The sequence below is a fragment of the Colletotrichum siamense genome (assembly GCF_013390195.1).
Source record: "Colletotrichum siamense strain Cg363 chromosome Unknown KSG_Cg363_contig06, whole genome shotgun sequence".
Lineage (NCBI taxonomy): Eukaryota > Fungi > Ascomycota > Sordariomycetes > Glomerellales > Glomerellaceae > Colletotrichum > Colletotrichum siamense.
In genome coordinates this window covers 2960970-2977220 of record NW_023501019.1, presented here as the reverse complement: position 1 = coordinate 2977220, position 16251 = coordinate 2960970, and the positions used below count along the sequence as shown (strand labels likewise).

The 16251-nt window shown below is 52.4% G+C and overlaps 4 protein-coding genes across 4 annotated transcripts; 2 read left to right on the top strand and 2 right to left on the bottom strand.

Annotated features, from left to right (window-relative positions):
• Positions 1-827: 827 nt before the first annotated feature.
• On the bottom strand, positions 828-2976 carry FCK2-0 (Cytochrome P450 monooxygenase FCK2; the record flags this gene model as incomplete). Its single annotated transcript, XM_036641621.1, has 7 exons — positions 828-1033; positions 1119-1220; positions 1342-1637; positions 1722-1846; positions 1915-2249; positions 2303-2485; positions 2556-2976. The coding sequence occupies 7 exons, from the start codon at positions 2974-2976 to the stop codon at positions 828-830; spliced, it is 1668 nt and encodes a 555-aa protein (XP_036493500.1).
• A 1167-nt stretch (positions 2977-4143) lies between these two features.
• On the bottom strand, positions 4144-5628 carry alcB-0 (Alcohol dehydrogenase 2; the record flags this gene model as incomplete). The annotated part of the gene is made up of 7 exons (XM_036641620.1): positions 4144-4203; positions 4280-4386; positions 4457-5038; positions 5098-5196; positions 5290-5310; positions 5371-5450; positions 5510-5628. 7 exons carry the CDS (start codon positions 5626-5628, stop codon positions 4144-4146), a joined length of 1068 nt encoding a protein of 355 aa, XP_036493501.1.
• Positions 5629-7180: 1552 nt separating this feature from the next.
• Positions 7181-9158, top strand: FUS7-0 (putative aldehyde dehydrogenase FUS7; the record flags this gene model as incomplete). Its single annotated transcript, XM_036641619.1, has 8 exons — positions 7181-7486; positions 7572-7731; positions 7792-7806; positions 7865-7922; positions 7992-8207; positions 8308-8401; positions 8489-8798; positions 8872-9158. The coding sequence occupies 8 exons, from the start codon at positions 7181-7183 to the stop codon at positions 9156-9158; spliced, it is 1446 nt and encodes a 481-aa protein (XP_036493502.1).
• A 3871-nt stretch (positions 9159-13029) lies between these two features.
• Positions 13030-14106, top strand: patD-1 (Alcohol dehydrogenase patD; the record flags this gene model as incomplete). Its single annotated transcript, XM_036641618.1, has 2 exons — positions 13030-13309; positions 13361-14106. The coding sequence occupies 2 exons, from the start codon at positions 13030-13032 to the stop codon at positions 14104-14106; spliced, it is 1026 nt and encodes a 341-aa protein (XP_036492671.1).
• Positions 14107-16251: the final 2145 nt, after the last annotated feature.

The window sequence follows — 16251 nt, the reverse complement described above, 5'->3', positions numbered from 1 at the left end:
GGATGGAGGGCGGAAGAGCATTACCCAGGTGGTGGGAGGGGCGGAACAGAGGTTGAAGAGAGACAGAGAGATCAAAGAATGTGGGGTAAAATGCTGGTACCCTTGCCTTGGACACTTTGACACTGCTGCTCTGTGTGTCTGTCCAGGTGCTATGCAGTAGAGGACTAGCTAAAACGGGATTCCTACGTGACATTGGGCGCAATCCTGGGAGGCGGTGGCTTCTGCGTGGCTCTGATAGAGTTTCGACGCCGTCGAGCCGGCGCGGATTTGGCCCCGGTACGCTGGCGAATCAGCGCTGCAGATGGCGAGTCCGGCACGCTCTTGAGGTGCATCTGTCTTGGAACTGTCTTAGTTGCCGCACATCGTTTGTTTCCATCCCAATTTCTATGGGGGTAATTAGCCCTCCATGCATTCCGCGGAGGCCGGGTCCGGACGTTGACAATGCCTGACTGGAAGCTTACTGCCAGTACTAAAAGCGTCGTCTCCCCTGCATGTCACTCAGCTGGCGTGGCCACACCAGCCCTAGCGATCGTTCCTGAGTAGCGCTTCAGCTCTTTGAGATGCGCTCTTGTCATCATCTCACACACAGATTCAACACACTTGGACATCTGCAACTCCACCATTGGTCTCAATGCAGGGCGGCTTTGCTCGCTACTATACAACAAACTTTTGTACCTTGCGTCGGTTCAAATTGTGACATGTCATCGAACATCTCGCCCACTTATTAAACACGGCACAGGGCCACTCATCAGAGACATTCCAACACTAATAGCAGCTTTCCCAGTCAACCCCGTCCGTCCTCCAACAACCGCCGATCTGCACGCAGCTTATGCGGTTTGTTTACCGGCCTCCCTCCGATTGAAAATCACTTCCAACTCCGGCAGCGACAACGTGAACCCGTCCTTCTTGCCCTCAATGAAGGCCTCTGCCGTCTGGCCCGGCGCGAATGCCACGTCATACCGGTGAATGATCTGGCTCGCGCAGTATCGAACCTCCATCAGCCCGAGCTGTTTGCCGACGCACGAATACTTGCCTGGAACCCGCATATCAGCTCTCATGGTTTCTTGTAATTCCGATTGCAGCGACCACAAAAAATGAAGTGAGATTAGAGTGCTTACCGGTGCCAAAGGGGACGAATGCTGCAGGATCCTTGGCCAGTTCTGGCTGTGTAATCCATCGCTCTGGGATGAATTCGCTGGCGTGCGGAAAGATACGTTCATCTGTCACATTTAGGTTCCGTCAGCACTACGGAACTTCCGAAATACGTACCCGGACGTTACACGACCGCCCGAGGGGGAAAAAGAAAAAAAAAAAAAAAAAAAAAAAAAAAGTTTCACTCACCTCGAAACATTGTATACGTCGGCACTTGAATGATGGTATTGCCCGGGATAAACGTCCCGTCAATATCGAGGCCCTCGGGTGGCGTCATCCTTTGCACGCCGGACGGCACGGGCGGGTGCAGCCTCAGCGCCTCGTCGATGCATGCCTGCAGGTACGGCAACTTCGAGAGTGCGGAGTGCTCGGGTTCGGGATGTTCAGCAAAGTACTCGTCAATCTCATCCCTTAGGCGCTTGTAGACGTCTGGCTTCTGGGCTAATTCGAAAAAGAGGCAAGTAAGGGATGCGGCTGTTGTATCGCTGTGACGGGGGGAAAGGGAAAAAGAAATGTTAGCGGGGTCCGTTGCGGGGGCTGCTATCCCGTATTCGATAGGGGAACTTTACCTTCCAGCAACGATGATCAGATATGCGTCTCCATATAGATTTAAAGTGTCTTGCCAAGTGGGTTTCTTAATGGCCTGGTAGTCTTCTAGGACCCACGAGAAAACATCCGGGCGGTCGGGAGGATTCTGTGAGACATCGTTAGCTTTTGAGTTGCTGAGCCCCTGTCCAGCTGAGACGGCAACCGCATTCATACCGCAATTCTCTCATCCACCTGAGAAGTGACAAACTTCCAGAACCTCTTGTTGTTTGCATTTAAGATCGGAGTGTTCTTGAAGATAGGGAACAACCACAGCATATGGCTGAACGACCCAATAGCCTGCATGTCCGTATGCAGGGAAGTCATGAAGTAGTGCTTAATGCCCTCCTTCAACATCCCAAAAGTCTTGCCAAATGCCAAGTCGCCCATTACGTCGAAGCTGTAAAAGTTGAACCAGTCGGCAATGTTGAACGGCTTGCCCTTGTGGGCCTCGATCTGATCAAGAAGCTGATTGGTGTAGTTGGCAACTCGGAACTCGTAGTCTCGTAGGGCTAGCTTCCATGTCAATATACGGGACTGGGTAGGATCGGCAAGGGATAGATACCTTTCGAGCTGAACCCACGATCCCAGGCCTTGCGCCGAACAGAATGCTCTTGCTTATCGCGAACAAGCTGCAGGGAGTACATGGGATGCAGAACTCCGTACCACGGACCCTTGGTGCATGGTGATCTGTTGGAATGAATTGGCATGATAGCCTTGGGGTTGTTGATAGACAACTCAGTCGGGCCTGCAACCGAGTCATGTTAGTTGCACAACTCATCGTACGATTTCAGCCCTTTCCGGTCTTTCTTGCTTACCAATTCGTACGATGTCACCGTACGTGTTGTGAAGATCTTGCACCTCCGAGTACAAGTGCAACTTCTTGAGCGCGCGTCTCGTGATGTACAGGTTCGACATGCGGGCCATCCACGGCCCGTTGAAGGAATTGAGCCGGTGAAAGCCCGCGCGGTACACGAACAAACTGGAGTAAATACCTCCGATAAGGGCGGCTGTGAGGGAGCATGCTGTTCTGAATGCGGCCGCATTCGTAGGGAAAGTCTCAGAGGCCAGCTGGACAAGGGCCGCGGTGAGCAGTCCGATGCCCAGAGAGAAATTCCGGATCAGTGTCGTGGTCGAGATATCCCATTCTCCGATTCGGAAGACGAAAACATGAAGTTGAATTCCCACGACAAAGGAAAGGCAGTGGGCCTGGAAGAGTTGAAGGTCCGTCATCGCCATGGTGTCTGTGAGGCAGCGCGATTCAGGTTTGAACTTTTTTGGGTCACGAAAGAGAGCCCAGAAGAGAAGTCTGAGCCTTTTTGGACAACTTCATGTCTTCCCCGCTCCGCCGAGGCTCGTAGATATGTTGTTTGCGCATATGTTTGCTGTTGGACCTCCCCTATTAGGCGGGTTGCATAATCGCAGCCTGCGTCAGAAACCGTATCGCGATCGTCCAGCAGACCAACCAACGCAGCGTCAGATAGGAACAATAGAGACGTGTCAGAACAATAGCTCCTTCAATCGAGCAGATCGCATACTGTTACTTCGAGTCAGAAAATCTGCCACTCTAATGGGACAGCCGCAGCCGCGTAGTCCAAACAGGTCGCGGAGCAGTACTCACCTATCCCCTGTAGGCGCGTTATTGCTCTCAGCCACCAACTGGGATTGTATTTGAGAACCGTTGAAACTCGTGTGATTCCATTGGATATCGAAGGAGAGACTCTCGTAGGCATACGTCACGAAATTATCGACTCAGAAGCTCCAACGGTTCTGACTCGACCACATCTGGGGTAAGTCGTGGGGTCTCCCCTCACACTCGCGGGGTGCAGAGCTCAGTGCGGAGTGTGGAGAAGAACAGAGTCAGAACGCCCCCATCGTCTGCCTCAAGGCCACACTTTTCCACAATCCCCCATGTTTTCCACGATCTAAGAATCCGGGGAAGATCTCGCACCCCGAGCAGCTTACCCCGTACTTGGCCCCGGTGTCTCTACCCCGCATGGGGCTAATCAACGGTTGTTGGAGATCCCGGGGGGCCGCCGCGTGACACTCGTGTGGGATGCCGAGACCTCGACCCGGGTGCCAACAAACACAGCAGCCAACGGGTGAGTCGGACTCGGAAGACTAGCTTTCTCGCCGGCGGAGCCACAATACCACGCGAGCTCGAGACATCCTTGTGCCGAATAGTCGGATCTTCAACAAGGGCCGATGGCACCGTCGCCGTTGTTAAGCATTAGCCCGTTTGCCCCCATGCTTTGATCCGAAATCTTGGGATGAAAAGACAAGAATAGACGAGAACCAAGGATGCAATACAATGGATTGTCACAATCGTCGATCATTGTTCTCGGTCATAATATGTTCTGATTCATCAAGTAGATACCAGTTCCAACGACAACTATGTACATGCAGTTACTTCAGGTCTATGACTACGCGACCTTGTATTTCCCCGGACTCCATCTCAGTAAATATCTAGACGTCGTAATTGTCAGTGTATCTCCCATGATTGTATACTCGGTGTTGCCGAGCTCGGATTCGGGTGCCGTACCTTTGTCAAGCTCCTCATGCGCCGAAGTTGAAAGTGAGTTTTGACCTTGCCCCGTGCAGCGATTTCGAGACATTCCTTGGCTTCGAGACGGTTACCCGTTTTGACGCCTATGATAGCCGCTTGTCAGCACGTTCCCCAACACACAGGTGCATATGCAGGACACTTGAGCACACTTACCAAAGATGGTCAGCTCATCGCAAAGCATGGGCTCGACCTCGCCGATGGCCGGACTGCTGTGTTCGGGAACGCCCAAGCAGACAAGTTTGCCGCGGAAGCCCAACCATCGCGGTGACTGGATGTACGCTTTTTTGTTTGACGAGCACATCAACACGATCCTTGCGCCGCCGCCGGTGATCCTCTTGATCTCGTTCGCGAGGTCTTCTTCGGTGGGGAAGGATGTGAAGTCGACGAACTCCTGGGCTCCGAGGTCGCGGCAGAACTTTTCCTTGATGCCGAGGTCCATTGCCAAGACCCGGCAGCCGAGAACGTTTGCGTATTGGATTGCGAGATGGCCGAGGCCGCCGCCGGCACCGGCAATCACGATCCAGTCTCCGTGGCGGGCGTCGGCGCGCTTCAATGCGGTGTAGACACTGACGCCCGCACACATCAATGGAGCCGCTTCGGCTGAGTCCAATCCATCTGGTACGGGTGTTACGTATCTTGCCGATGATAGACAGTATTGTTGAAGTGTTCCCGGTGTGAAGTAGCCCGATAGTTTAACCTCTGCGCATGATGACTCGCCACCTTGAAGGCATCGGTCTGGGATAATGACATGATTAGCATGGTGTAGGTGTACCAATGGCTGGTGAACGACTTACCGCAGTTGAGACACGCATCTGCGGCATACTTGATGCCTACTCGTTGTCCAATGGTAGGTGTTGTTACGCCAACACCAACAGCGACAACCTCTCCTACTCCTAGAATATCCAAGTTAATACCACGTCAATATAGAGCTGACTCTCGTATGCTTCCTTTGCGGAGTCAGAACACGAGCCGAGATGACGACTGACCTTCATGACCTCCCACCTGACCTGTGGTACTTGTTAGATCCCTGATATGCCGGGCGCAATCTCGAATCGGATGCGACTTACCTTTTGGTGTAGGGAACGGCACTGATGAGAAAGCATTCATGCAAAAGCCATAGTCTGTATGGCATACTCCTGAATATTGCCTACGATAGCAACACGATCAGCAATCAACCATCACAGATTGAAATTTGTAGAGCCATACAGTCGAACGAGGACTTCGCCGGGCCCAGGTGTCGGTATCGGGAGTTCGACAACCTCCGTCTTGGTCGTTCCGGGTTCGGTGTACACAACAGCACGGTTGAAATTGCTTTCGCCGCCCATGGTAGTCGCCATCAAAAAGCTATATCGATAAATCTGCACGTGTTCAAGTTCACAGTAAAGATCGCGAGGGATGCATGTCGTTATATTTCTCTTTTCGAGAGGAAGGGGAAAAGATCGGGCTCAGCATCCAACTTATCGGCCTGCTGTCTGGAACCTCCACACAAGCTCACACATGTACATGAAGTCTACTTTTGGCCGAAAAAAAACGCTCCTCAATTCCCGTCCCCCTCACCCTTTCGCCCCATCGGCGACTTGTGCCTAGTTTCCAATCACGGATGGCGCAGCCAATGCGACGGCGCCAGACGAAGTGCCGATGCACTGGCACGAGGCGATTTCTGGGCTGCCGGCGCCGAGACGGCGGGTCGAACTTGACTCGAACTGAGTCTGTATGCATGACCAACCTTGCAGGATATCATCTAAAACGAGCCGGCTGATGCTGCACGGCTCAGAGGGTGGTCGAGTCAGACGGGAAGGAGAATCGGGAAACATGTTCGATGATGGGATTTGAGTGTGTGGGTGAGAGCAAACTGACGAGTGAGAGTGAGCGGGAATGAAGAGTGAGTGTGAGAGTGTGTGTGTGCGTCTGTGAGGGGTGCGGCACGTTGCCGAGCTGTCTCCAACTTTTCCCCCACGGCATCCCGCAGCCCGCAGCAAGTGTCTGTGTTGTGTCAAGTTTATCTTCATACAGTTCATACAGCAGCAGCAGCACAGTCTAAGTACCTTTTTGCCATGGAGCGCGGTGTTTCGGTAGTTGTTTTTCTCTTGTCCTGTTCGCTACCGACCTGGTAGGTAACCTGTTAGGTGACTAAGAATTCGTCATGTACTGCTAGTGCCGCTTGTCATCAGCCCGCATGTATCTCTGCTCCCCTCTTCTCTGGACAATGCAAGTACCTGTTTTTCTTCAGCAAAATGGCATTATGGGGCCCAACACGTTTCAACGGCCTCTCCCCGTCTCACCTTGGCAGTGTTGGTGCGGATGGCCGACATGCGAAAGCAACCAAGCAGCATCCAAACAGCCATGTAACCCGGGGTCCTCTCATCGGTGAGCTACCCCAAATGGACAATTTAGTCGCTGCAGGCCCCGCTTGCCGCGGGCCAGACTCCATTTCCACGCAATAGTCTATGTCAATCGCTGGCAGACATCGTGACATTGACGGTGGAGTGTCGGGCGAGGGGGGCCCCTCGGTCGAGGACATGGCATCCCGGTCTTGTGCCCTAGCTTCTCTCCACGTCCCCCCTCCACTGGTTCGTTGTCCCTCACAATCACCAGCACAAACCACCCATCCCACCACCAGAGGCGAGGCGGAGGGGCGAGAAAGGAGTCGGAGAGCTCAACGCAACGCAGGGTCGCTCTCGCATACACTACCCGTCCCATCCCTCTTCTTGTTTCTCGCTCCTCTCTCTCCTCGTGTACTTTTCTTCCTCCTCGCGCGCCCGATCACAGACCCTGATTCACGCCGTTTAAACTCTTCTCCCACATTACGTACCTGCACGTAACTTGCCGCCATCCTTACCTACCAACCAACGGTTTTACACTAGATAATCGCCCATCATGGCTGCTAACGGCACCTCGAAGCTGGACTTCACCAAGTTCTACAATGTCATCGACGGCAAGCTGGAGACGACACCCAAGACAAGACATGGCTTGAACCCCTCCACACTCGAGCCCCTCGCCGAGGTGCCCCTCTCGACCGCTGAGGATGTCGACAGAGCTGTCCAGGCCGCGAGGGCCGCCCAGGAGGCTTGGGCCGAGACGCCTTACGAGGAGCGCAAGAAGGCCGTCGCCAAGCTCGGTGACCTGATGGAGGAGAACCTCAACGAGTTCGCCGTCATGCTGAGCAAGGAGCAGGGCAAGCCTGTAAGTACGATTGCTAGGAGAACTAGCACATGGACCCTGCGCAAGCTCGCGAGCGAGTAATGCTGACGTACCGTGCGCTGCGCAGATTGGCTTCGCCCAATTCGAGATCTCTGAGGCCATCAAGCACTTCAGAGGTGTTCCTACGCTTCCCTTCCCCGAGGAGGTCGTCAGCGATGACCCCGACCGTCGCGTCATCACCAGATACGTGCCTCTCGGCGTGGCTGTCGGCATTGTCCCATGGAACTGTGAGTCTACCCAGGACTTCCAAGATAGCTTTCGCAGACAGAACTAACCTCATTGCGCAGTCCCCATCCTCCTCGGTACGCTCCCAACGATTGCACTCATGACCCCTAGCACCTCACTGACGCAATCTCACAGCTGTCGGCAAGATCTGCCCTGCCCTGATCACCGGAAACGCCTTCATCCTCAAGCCCTCGTAAGTCCCCATCCCTCCCCGCGCGCCGGCCCGTCATCCCATGTTTCAAGAGCGCTGACGCGAGTCAAGTCCCTTCACCCCCTACTGCGACCTCAAGATCGTCGAGCTCGCCCAGCAGGTCTTCCCGCCCGGCGTCTTCCAGGCGCTCAGCGGCGACGACAACCTCGGCCCCTGGCTCACCTCCCACCCCGGCGTCGACAAGGTCAGCTTCACCGGCTCGACCGCCACGGGCAAGCGCGTCATGGAGAGCTGCGCAAAGACGCTCAAGCGCGTCACTCTGGAGCTGTGAGTGGAGCAATTCCCGCAACGGCAGCTAAATTGCAGCCCGCAACCTTGTTGCCGGGCAGGCAAAAAAAATCCCGAATACTGACTCGTGAGCGCACAGCGGCGGCAACGACGCGGCTATCGTCCTCCCTGACGTCGACATCAAGGCGGTCGCGCCTAAGATCGTCACCCTGGCTCTGTACAACTCTGGACAGGTATGTTGGAAGACTTGGCGTCTGACAGGATCCGATCGGCCCCTGCAGAAGGTCTGTTTGGGTAGCCGCTAACGTGATCACTGCCAGGTCTGCATCGCTATCAAGCGCATCTACATCCACGAGTCCATCTACGATGAGCTCCTCACCGAGATGGCCAACGTCGTGAACAGCTTCCCCGTCGGAGACGGCCAGCAGGAGGGCACCATGCTCGGCCCCGTCCAGAACCAGATGCAGTTCGAGCGCGTCAAGGACCTCCTCAAGGACATCGAGGAGCAGAAGCACAAGCTTGCCGCTGGCTCTACTGCCCCTGCCTCCAACGGCAAGGGCTACTTCATCACCCCTACCATGGTCGACAACCCTCCCGACAACTCTCGCATTGTCGTTGAGGAGCCCTTCGGTAAGTTTGCCATCTTGCGCTCATCTCGCCGAACGAAACGAGTTGTCCAGCGACTAATGCAAGACCAACGCAGGCCCCGTCTTCCCCGTCCTCAAGTGGAGCGACGAGAAGGAGGTCATCCAGCGCGCCAACAACACCGACATGGGTCTCGGCGCCTCTGTCTGGTCCAAGGACCTCGAGAAGGCGCAGGCCATCGCCAAGAAGCTCAAGGCCGGCAACGTCTGGATCAACACGCACTTGGAGCTGCAGTACGACGCGCCCTTCGGCGGCCACAAGCAGAGCGGTATCGGATACGAGTACGGCGCCGGCGGCCTGAAGGCGTACTGCAACGCCCAGTCCATGTTCATCACCAAGGCATGATTATGATACCAGAGCCCCTGCAAAGTCTTACGAGCTCATAATGTAACGAATTAAAAAAAGATCAAAACATCCAAGCTGTAGAGGAAAAGGTCGGTGTGGGTTATCTGTCGGTCAGCAGAGCGTGGCAATCTTGCTGGGCTTTTTGGCCCGGTACCTGTTTCGCACTAGTAGATCAGTACAAGAGTAGTGTAGATAAACCAAGAAACCCTTGATTCTTCAGACCCGACTGGCCCGTTCGCATTGAAGGAATGGCTGCATTGAAGCTCTTCGGCGTTACTGTCTCAAAGGATTGCATTGCCCCGATATTTCGCATGATGGGGTACGGCCTTTTGGGGGCGAGGCCTGACAATCCGGAGAGCAGTATCGGGGAGTTTATGGAGCAATTATGGAGCCCCTGCCGAATAAGCGCTGGTTGCTGCCTGGCTAGTGAGCCCATTCTGCAAGACCCTGGAGCAGGCAATTCGCGGTGTGTTTACTGTATCCGTAATCAGCAACAAGTGCGCGTTGATGGAGGGGGAGAAGGGTCCATCCGGAATGCGCAAGCCTGCTGCCCGGGGTGCGGGAAATAGTTCCGCTTTCACATGGGTGCAGCGGGGTAGTGCGGTGACAGGTGAAAGCGGCCCCCTCTCACATGGGGATACGAGGGGAATTGTTTCGTACGGGGATGTTTGGGGCGAACTAGCACGGAGAATTGGTCGCATTGAAACGGGGTCCGTTGGGAATTTGATTCTCTCCGCAGGGGGGCGGGAGAAAAGGAGTTGAATCCCCGCTGGGGTTGATGGCAATTCAAATATCATGCATCTCCAATCAGGTTCCGCATCCTTTATCACCTGATGGGGATTGAGTTACTCAACATGAGTATCATCATCTCTCAAGCGCATGTCCAGCACGTCCACACTTAAAAAGGGTCAGGAATACAGATGACGCCGAGTCCATTATTAGAAGCACCTAACACCATGGACAAGAATAAGCGAGTAAGATCAAGTCCTCGGTGGAGGACGGTGAGAAGAGGACCAATGTGCGTCTTTGCTCAAGCTTCAGCCGTCGTGTTTATATTTCTCCACCTGCTTCACTCATTTGACGCAGACTTTGAGAGAAACGTAGCACCGTAGCACGCCAAGTCAAGGGTTTGATATTCTCATGCAGCTGGCAAAATCGTATTTCCTCAACTGAAGACTGCACCAAGACAACGCTAGAAGGCCAACACAGCTGGTAAAGTCGGTTTGATTCTTGTCAGTGTCAGCTGTTAGGTACGAGCGGCACTTCACTCGAGCATGCTCACAGACAAGCAATGCAGTGGGAAAGTCAAACATCAGGATATTCGAAGAGGCTTGATGACCCAAGGTACTTTCTACCCGTTTGCTTTATCGCCTATGTGGGCCCTACCACGACCACCGCATATGAAAGCAGAAAAGGATGCAACTGAATTCTAGGGCTACCAAACTTCGGCAAAGGTCATGCAAGTCGAAGGACGCCTTGTCATTTGGTCAGTCTGATTCACGCATGATAGCGATAGGTTCTGAGGGAGGCTTCTTCTATGCCGATTGTGGCTTAACTATATGCTGATCTAAGATAAAGTGGCTGGCTCAGAACCATTGAAAAGTGCTATGACATATCAATTACCAGATATCTTATGGCCATTGATCTATTCTTAGACACCATTTGTAGCTACTGAGAATATCTGGGTAGAACATGATGGCTTCCCCTGGCCTCGCTGCAGTGAGGGCCCCATATCTTTTGAAGCCAGGGGTTTCACGTGTTTAAAGTCATGAAGAGCAGAATTTAAGAGATACCGTCGAGGCAAGTCAATGTTGTGCATCCGTATTTCCATTTGGGGCCGGGCCTGCGTATCTATACGGGTTTGTCATCATATCATTCGTCGGCTTGTGTGCTATTAGTCTGGCTGAGCTCATGTTGGTGTTTCCTCACTCCGGCGGCCAACACTTCTGGGTCAGCTAATTAGCGCTCAAGAGGATCGGGTCGTGTACAATTGTCATTCACTCTTGGGCAGGGGCCATCTGCACTTGTGCTTCCGGCACATTAGTTGCAGCCAATATGGTGGCTGAGCTGCTCAACCAGACATTCAACCCAGACCCAATGGATCACGTTCCTGGTGCATCAGATCATCACAGTAACAACGTATACATTCTATCTATTCGAGCGTCTTCTTGGATTAGCTGCAAGTGGCACGCTGTTCTTCTGTCTGGCGTCTCCAACCGCGGTGTTCGTGGCCCTTCTATCCTTCTCTCCGACAAAGCAGACAGCCAAGACTGTGTTCATCAACTTCGATAACACGTCGCGTTGGCCCATCGGTGTGGTTTTCTGTCTCGGCATCATGAACGCTCCAGATTGGTGCTTCTCTTGCTTGAAAGCCGCCGTTCATCTGGCAGAGGAGAAACCGGTTTTCGAAAGAACTTGCCTAAGGCCTTGCTGTGGACCATCGCAGTCGGTACGGTCACAGGGCTTCCAATGATGCTGGCCATACTCTTCTCTGTACAAGAAATGAACGAAGTAATCAACAACAGTCTCAGGATTGTCTGTCTCAACCCTTTTCTTCCGGTGTCAGGCAGGAAAGCCGGAGCAATTACTCTCCAAGTCTTGGTTTCTCTCATCACAGTGGCTGTTATCGTTCGAATTCACGCATGGCAGTCCCGAATGACGCGGGCTTTCGCGCGGAACAAGGGCTTCCCATTCCATCGATATCTCACCGCGATTACTCCAGCTCCGTTTCACACCCAAATTTGGGCTTATTTATGGTCGTGTATTTGGGCCAGTCTCGTTGGAACAGTGTACCTCGGACCACAAACAGCATTCAATTCTTTTGTTTCCGCTGGTATAGTGTTCCGATGCATCACATACGCTGTCCCTATTGTGCTGATGCTCTGGAATGGAAGGAATAACTTGGCCAGCGGGCATGTATGGCTTGGTAGATTTGGCCTTGTCGCGAACATCGTCATCTTGGCGTGGTCATTCATCGCACTGGTTTAATCTTTCCCATACGACCTTCCATTCGTGGTCACCGAAATGAATTGCTTTACATGCATTCTTGTTGGTTTCATTCTGTATTCTGGTATTTACTGGGTGGTCTATGGGAGCCCCAAACTTTTGCTGCCTCAAGCTGGTGATATGGTTACAGTCTGAGTGTTACTATAGGTTGTTTTATTATGTGCTTGATACCTCTGGAAAATACCCTTCGTCGTGTGTATCTGGTGTTTGCCTGTTTTTTGGCGTTTTTGATCGCTGTTGTTGACAGATGGTTTGCAAGCGTCGGGCTGTTGAAGGTGGGGTCAACCTTGGCGAAGTTAGTTTCACGGAGACATCCAGACGGATACACCCAGATACCACTTAACAACAACAACACCGCTTATAAATCATCTCAGCACTGATCTCGACCCAAACGGAGTTTACTCATTCCGATTCAGGAAACCTTTGAACCATTGGGTCCGAACCCACGGGGTTACGGCCCATATCGCCATGTTTGATGATAAACTCGGTCGTTCGTCGAGTCTCTACACTGTTCATTTCCCCACTTTCAATACTCAATATCCTGACCACTCACTTTGTCAAATAGGCTGAGTTTAGCAACCCTAGAACCAATTAATCATCAACGATTAGAGACACTTCAATGGATCGTCGGGTTCAGCGGGAACGGGACCCAACTTGCGACAATGTTCCCCGTCGAACCAGAGCTGCCCTCATGTATGGGATCAACGAGTTTTGAGTATAAATAACGAATGTCCACAGTTTTCTTCTTGATTATCATCACAATAATTATCGCCCGTTCTCTCTGTCTGAGAAATTTGTCACATCGTATCGATCACCACTTCAAGTTTCAGTTGAAGGGAACCACTTCTCTATTTTTATCACCGTCATGTCTCTCCCGTCTTCCTATAAGGTCGCTGTTGCTGAGGCTCCCGGCTCGCCATTGGCTCTCAAGGACATCCCAATGCCGACGGTTGGGGACGAACCAGTTCTCGTCAAAGTCCTCGCTTGCGGCGTCTGCCACACTGATGCTGTAGTCGCGGCCGGCTACTTCGGCAACTCCTTCCCGCGGGTGCCTGGCCACGAGATCATCGGAGATGTCGTACAAGTCGGCAGCGCTGTTAAGGAAGTGAAGCCTGGAGATCGTGTTGGTGGCTCTTGGCACGGAGGTCAGTGAAACGGGTGTTGGATATACTCGCTTACTAATTCCAACTTTTCAGGTCATGACGGCACCTGTCGTGAATGCTCTCGCGGTCTTGTGCAGATGTGCCAGAACGAGGAGGCTCATGGCGTCACACTCGACGGCGGCTTTGGCGAATACGTCTTGATGCGCTCCCAGGCTATCGTCAGAGTGCCTGCAGATATGGAACCCGCCGAAGCTGCTCCTTTGATGTGCGCCGGGCTCACAAGCTTCAATGGTATTCGGAAGATGGGCATTGAGGCTGGCGGTCTCGTCGCTGTTCAAGGGCTCGGTGGTCTCGGGCATCTCGCTATCCAGTACGCGAATCGCATGGGGTACAAAGTCGTGGCCTTGAGTTCCGGAAGCTCGAAGAAGGACTTCGCGGAGAAGCTGGGTGCGCACCATTACGTCGATACCAGCGCTGAAGACCCAGTGAAGGCCTTGACAGCCCCTGGTGGTGCCGACCTCATCGTCGCAACCGCTCCGCACGCCAAGGCAATCTCACCTTTGGTCAACGGTCTCCGATCACTGGGCAAGCTTCTCGTGCTTGCCCCAGTTGGAAATGTCGAGATCGACACGACGGTTCTGTTGCGCAAGGGTGCCTCTGTACTCAGCTGGCCCAGCGGTAACATCACCGACGCCGAGGAAACCCTTGAATTCTCAAAGGTTCATAGTGTAAAGTGCCTGGTCGAGAAATTTCCTCTGGAGAAGGTTAATGAAGCTATGGGCCATATGTTGACGGGATCTGTTAGGTTCCGTAGCGTCCTGGTTGTAGACCAAGATTGATTAAGGCAGTACGCCGCTGCGGGTATACTTGTGGCTCATTAGTTATGATTGGGGTAGAGTCACCATTCGTTACACAGGGCTACTTTTTCTTTGCTAAACCAGCGTTCTTTTACCTGACCTCTTGAGTACGTTTCAAGGTATTGTCGTTGTCATTTTTGTCGTCGTCGTCGTCGTCGTCGTTGTCGCAGACAACGTCACATTTTCTGCCGTTGCCGTGGTTATTAGCTCTTCTGTTGCCATCGCCTCTCCTTTCTGCCGCTCTCGAACTTCCTGTCACCGCCGTCCTCTACTCAAGCGGGTATGGTATGTAATCTGTAAATATCGGCGTGTGTGAGTATTGGGCTCTACCCGTATTCGGGTGCGTTTGGCCTTTTACGTCGCTTTCGGTATTGAATCTCCTGGAATCGAGCCAAGACGCGGGAAACCGTTACGAGTCAGAGGGAACTCATGTCGCCAGGCGTGGATGCCCGTTGTGTCACAGCTTTATTTGGAGACTTAATTGAAAGTGCCCGCCAAGAACTCCCCGTGTGGAGTTTTAATCAGGGTAGATCCGGAGATATTTCTGGAAAGTCGCCGTAGACGATCTGGAGTAAAATCATATAAAAACAATGATCTTCTTCGTCTGAACCGAACCGTTCATCTCAAGCATCAGACCGATTCCTACTTCCAACCTCACACAATTCGTCAAATACATCAATCATCTATTCAACGCTGAGCGATCTTTGTTACCACCTGATTTCCAGCAACATCGTTTACGAAAGAAAATGAAGGCCGCCATTCTCACAATCATCTTCAGCGCCTTTGCCAGCGTCGCTGTTGCAGGTGTCGCCGGCGATAGCAGCAACGTCCTCATTTCTCGCCAGGGCAATTTCTGTGGTTCTGGTAATTGTGGTGCCTGCGACACAGTCCAGAAGATTAAACAATGCTGCAATGCCCCCGACGGAAAGCCAACGGCAGGCCGGTGTTCAATTTGCCCGTGTTAAGATCTTCATCGCAAATAAGTAGGTATGTCCACCTAGGTGTTGCTTTCTAGAACTGATGACAAAAGGTTACGAGTCCCTTCAGATTTCTTTGAATTTAACGAGATAGAAGCATACTCTAGGTATAGGGAAAATAAATGATAAGGATTCTATAAAAGCCTTATTACTCAGATGCAGAATGCTATAGTCTAACTGCGGAGCTTGCAATACATTCTTTATTCACTATTTCAATTCCGGTGAAGAACTGCAATTCGCTGAGTCTTCGCAGAGAACCTATATTTAACACACTCATTGGTTCACGCAGCATGCGATCTCTAGAAACTGCGGGCTGTCTTTGACACCCTCCTATTCCCCACACCAAGTGGATAAGCGACAGTTTCGCCAACATCCCCATCTGGATTACAAACAGTTGCGCCCCTTCTAAAGGATATGAGTCATGCTAACTAAGTGCAAGAGAAAGCAATTGCTGTAAGGAATCGCATGGAGGCCTCTTCAAGTCCACAATGTTTCCTTTGAGCTCTCATTGTTCGTTCAGTATAGTGGCGCATTGTTTGTATAAAAATACTGTTGGTTTTCCTGGGTCGTGTGGGTAACTTGGTGATGGTGCTGTGTGCGGTTCTTCTGCTCCTGTTGCAGGGAAGTGGGAAAGCAGGCGCAGAGCAGCGTGGAAGCGAAAAGGGAAATGTTGTGAAGAATTTAATTGGCTACTTCTACCAGCTGCCCTAAAACCTTTGTCGGCGGCACTGGGGGCACTGTTGTTGCGTCTACTCTCTGTCGTCCATAGACCTTATATCGCAGATGCTGCAGTTGACTGGTCCCTTCTTTGATTTTAGGCACACCGACTTATCCTACATATTTCGTCTCTGCGTCTTCTTCTTCTCCCGTTCCTCTTTCTTCTCCTCAATCTTGGGCACGCTGGTCGCCTATTTATCCCTAGTCTCCTCTATTCTTACGACATTGCTGCCGCCCTTAGATTACTCGATTGTCACACCAATCACGCATCCACCAGCAAGTAGGCCATTTTTGTCCCGCATCACGTCCAGGGCAATTTTTCCGCAATGCCGAGGCTGTCGATTGAGGCTGTACTTGCGCTTATTGGACTTGTCATTACCGTCCCTGATGCTTGATTTGCTTACCTGCAATGCCGATCCCTCCGTCAGTCTCG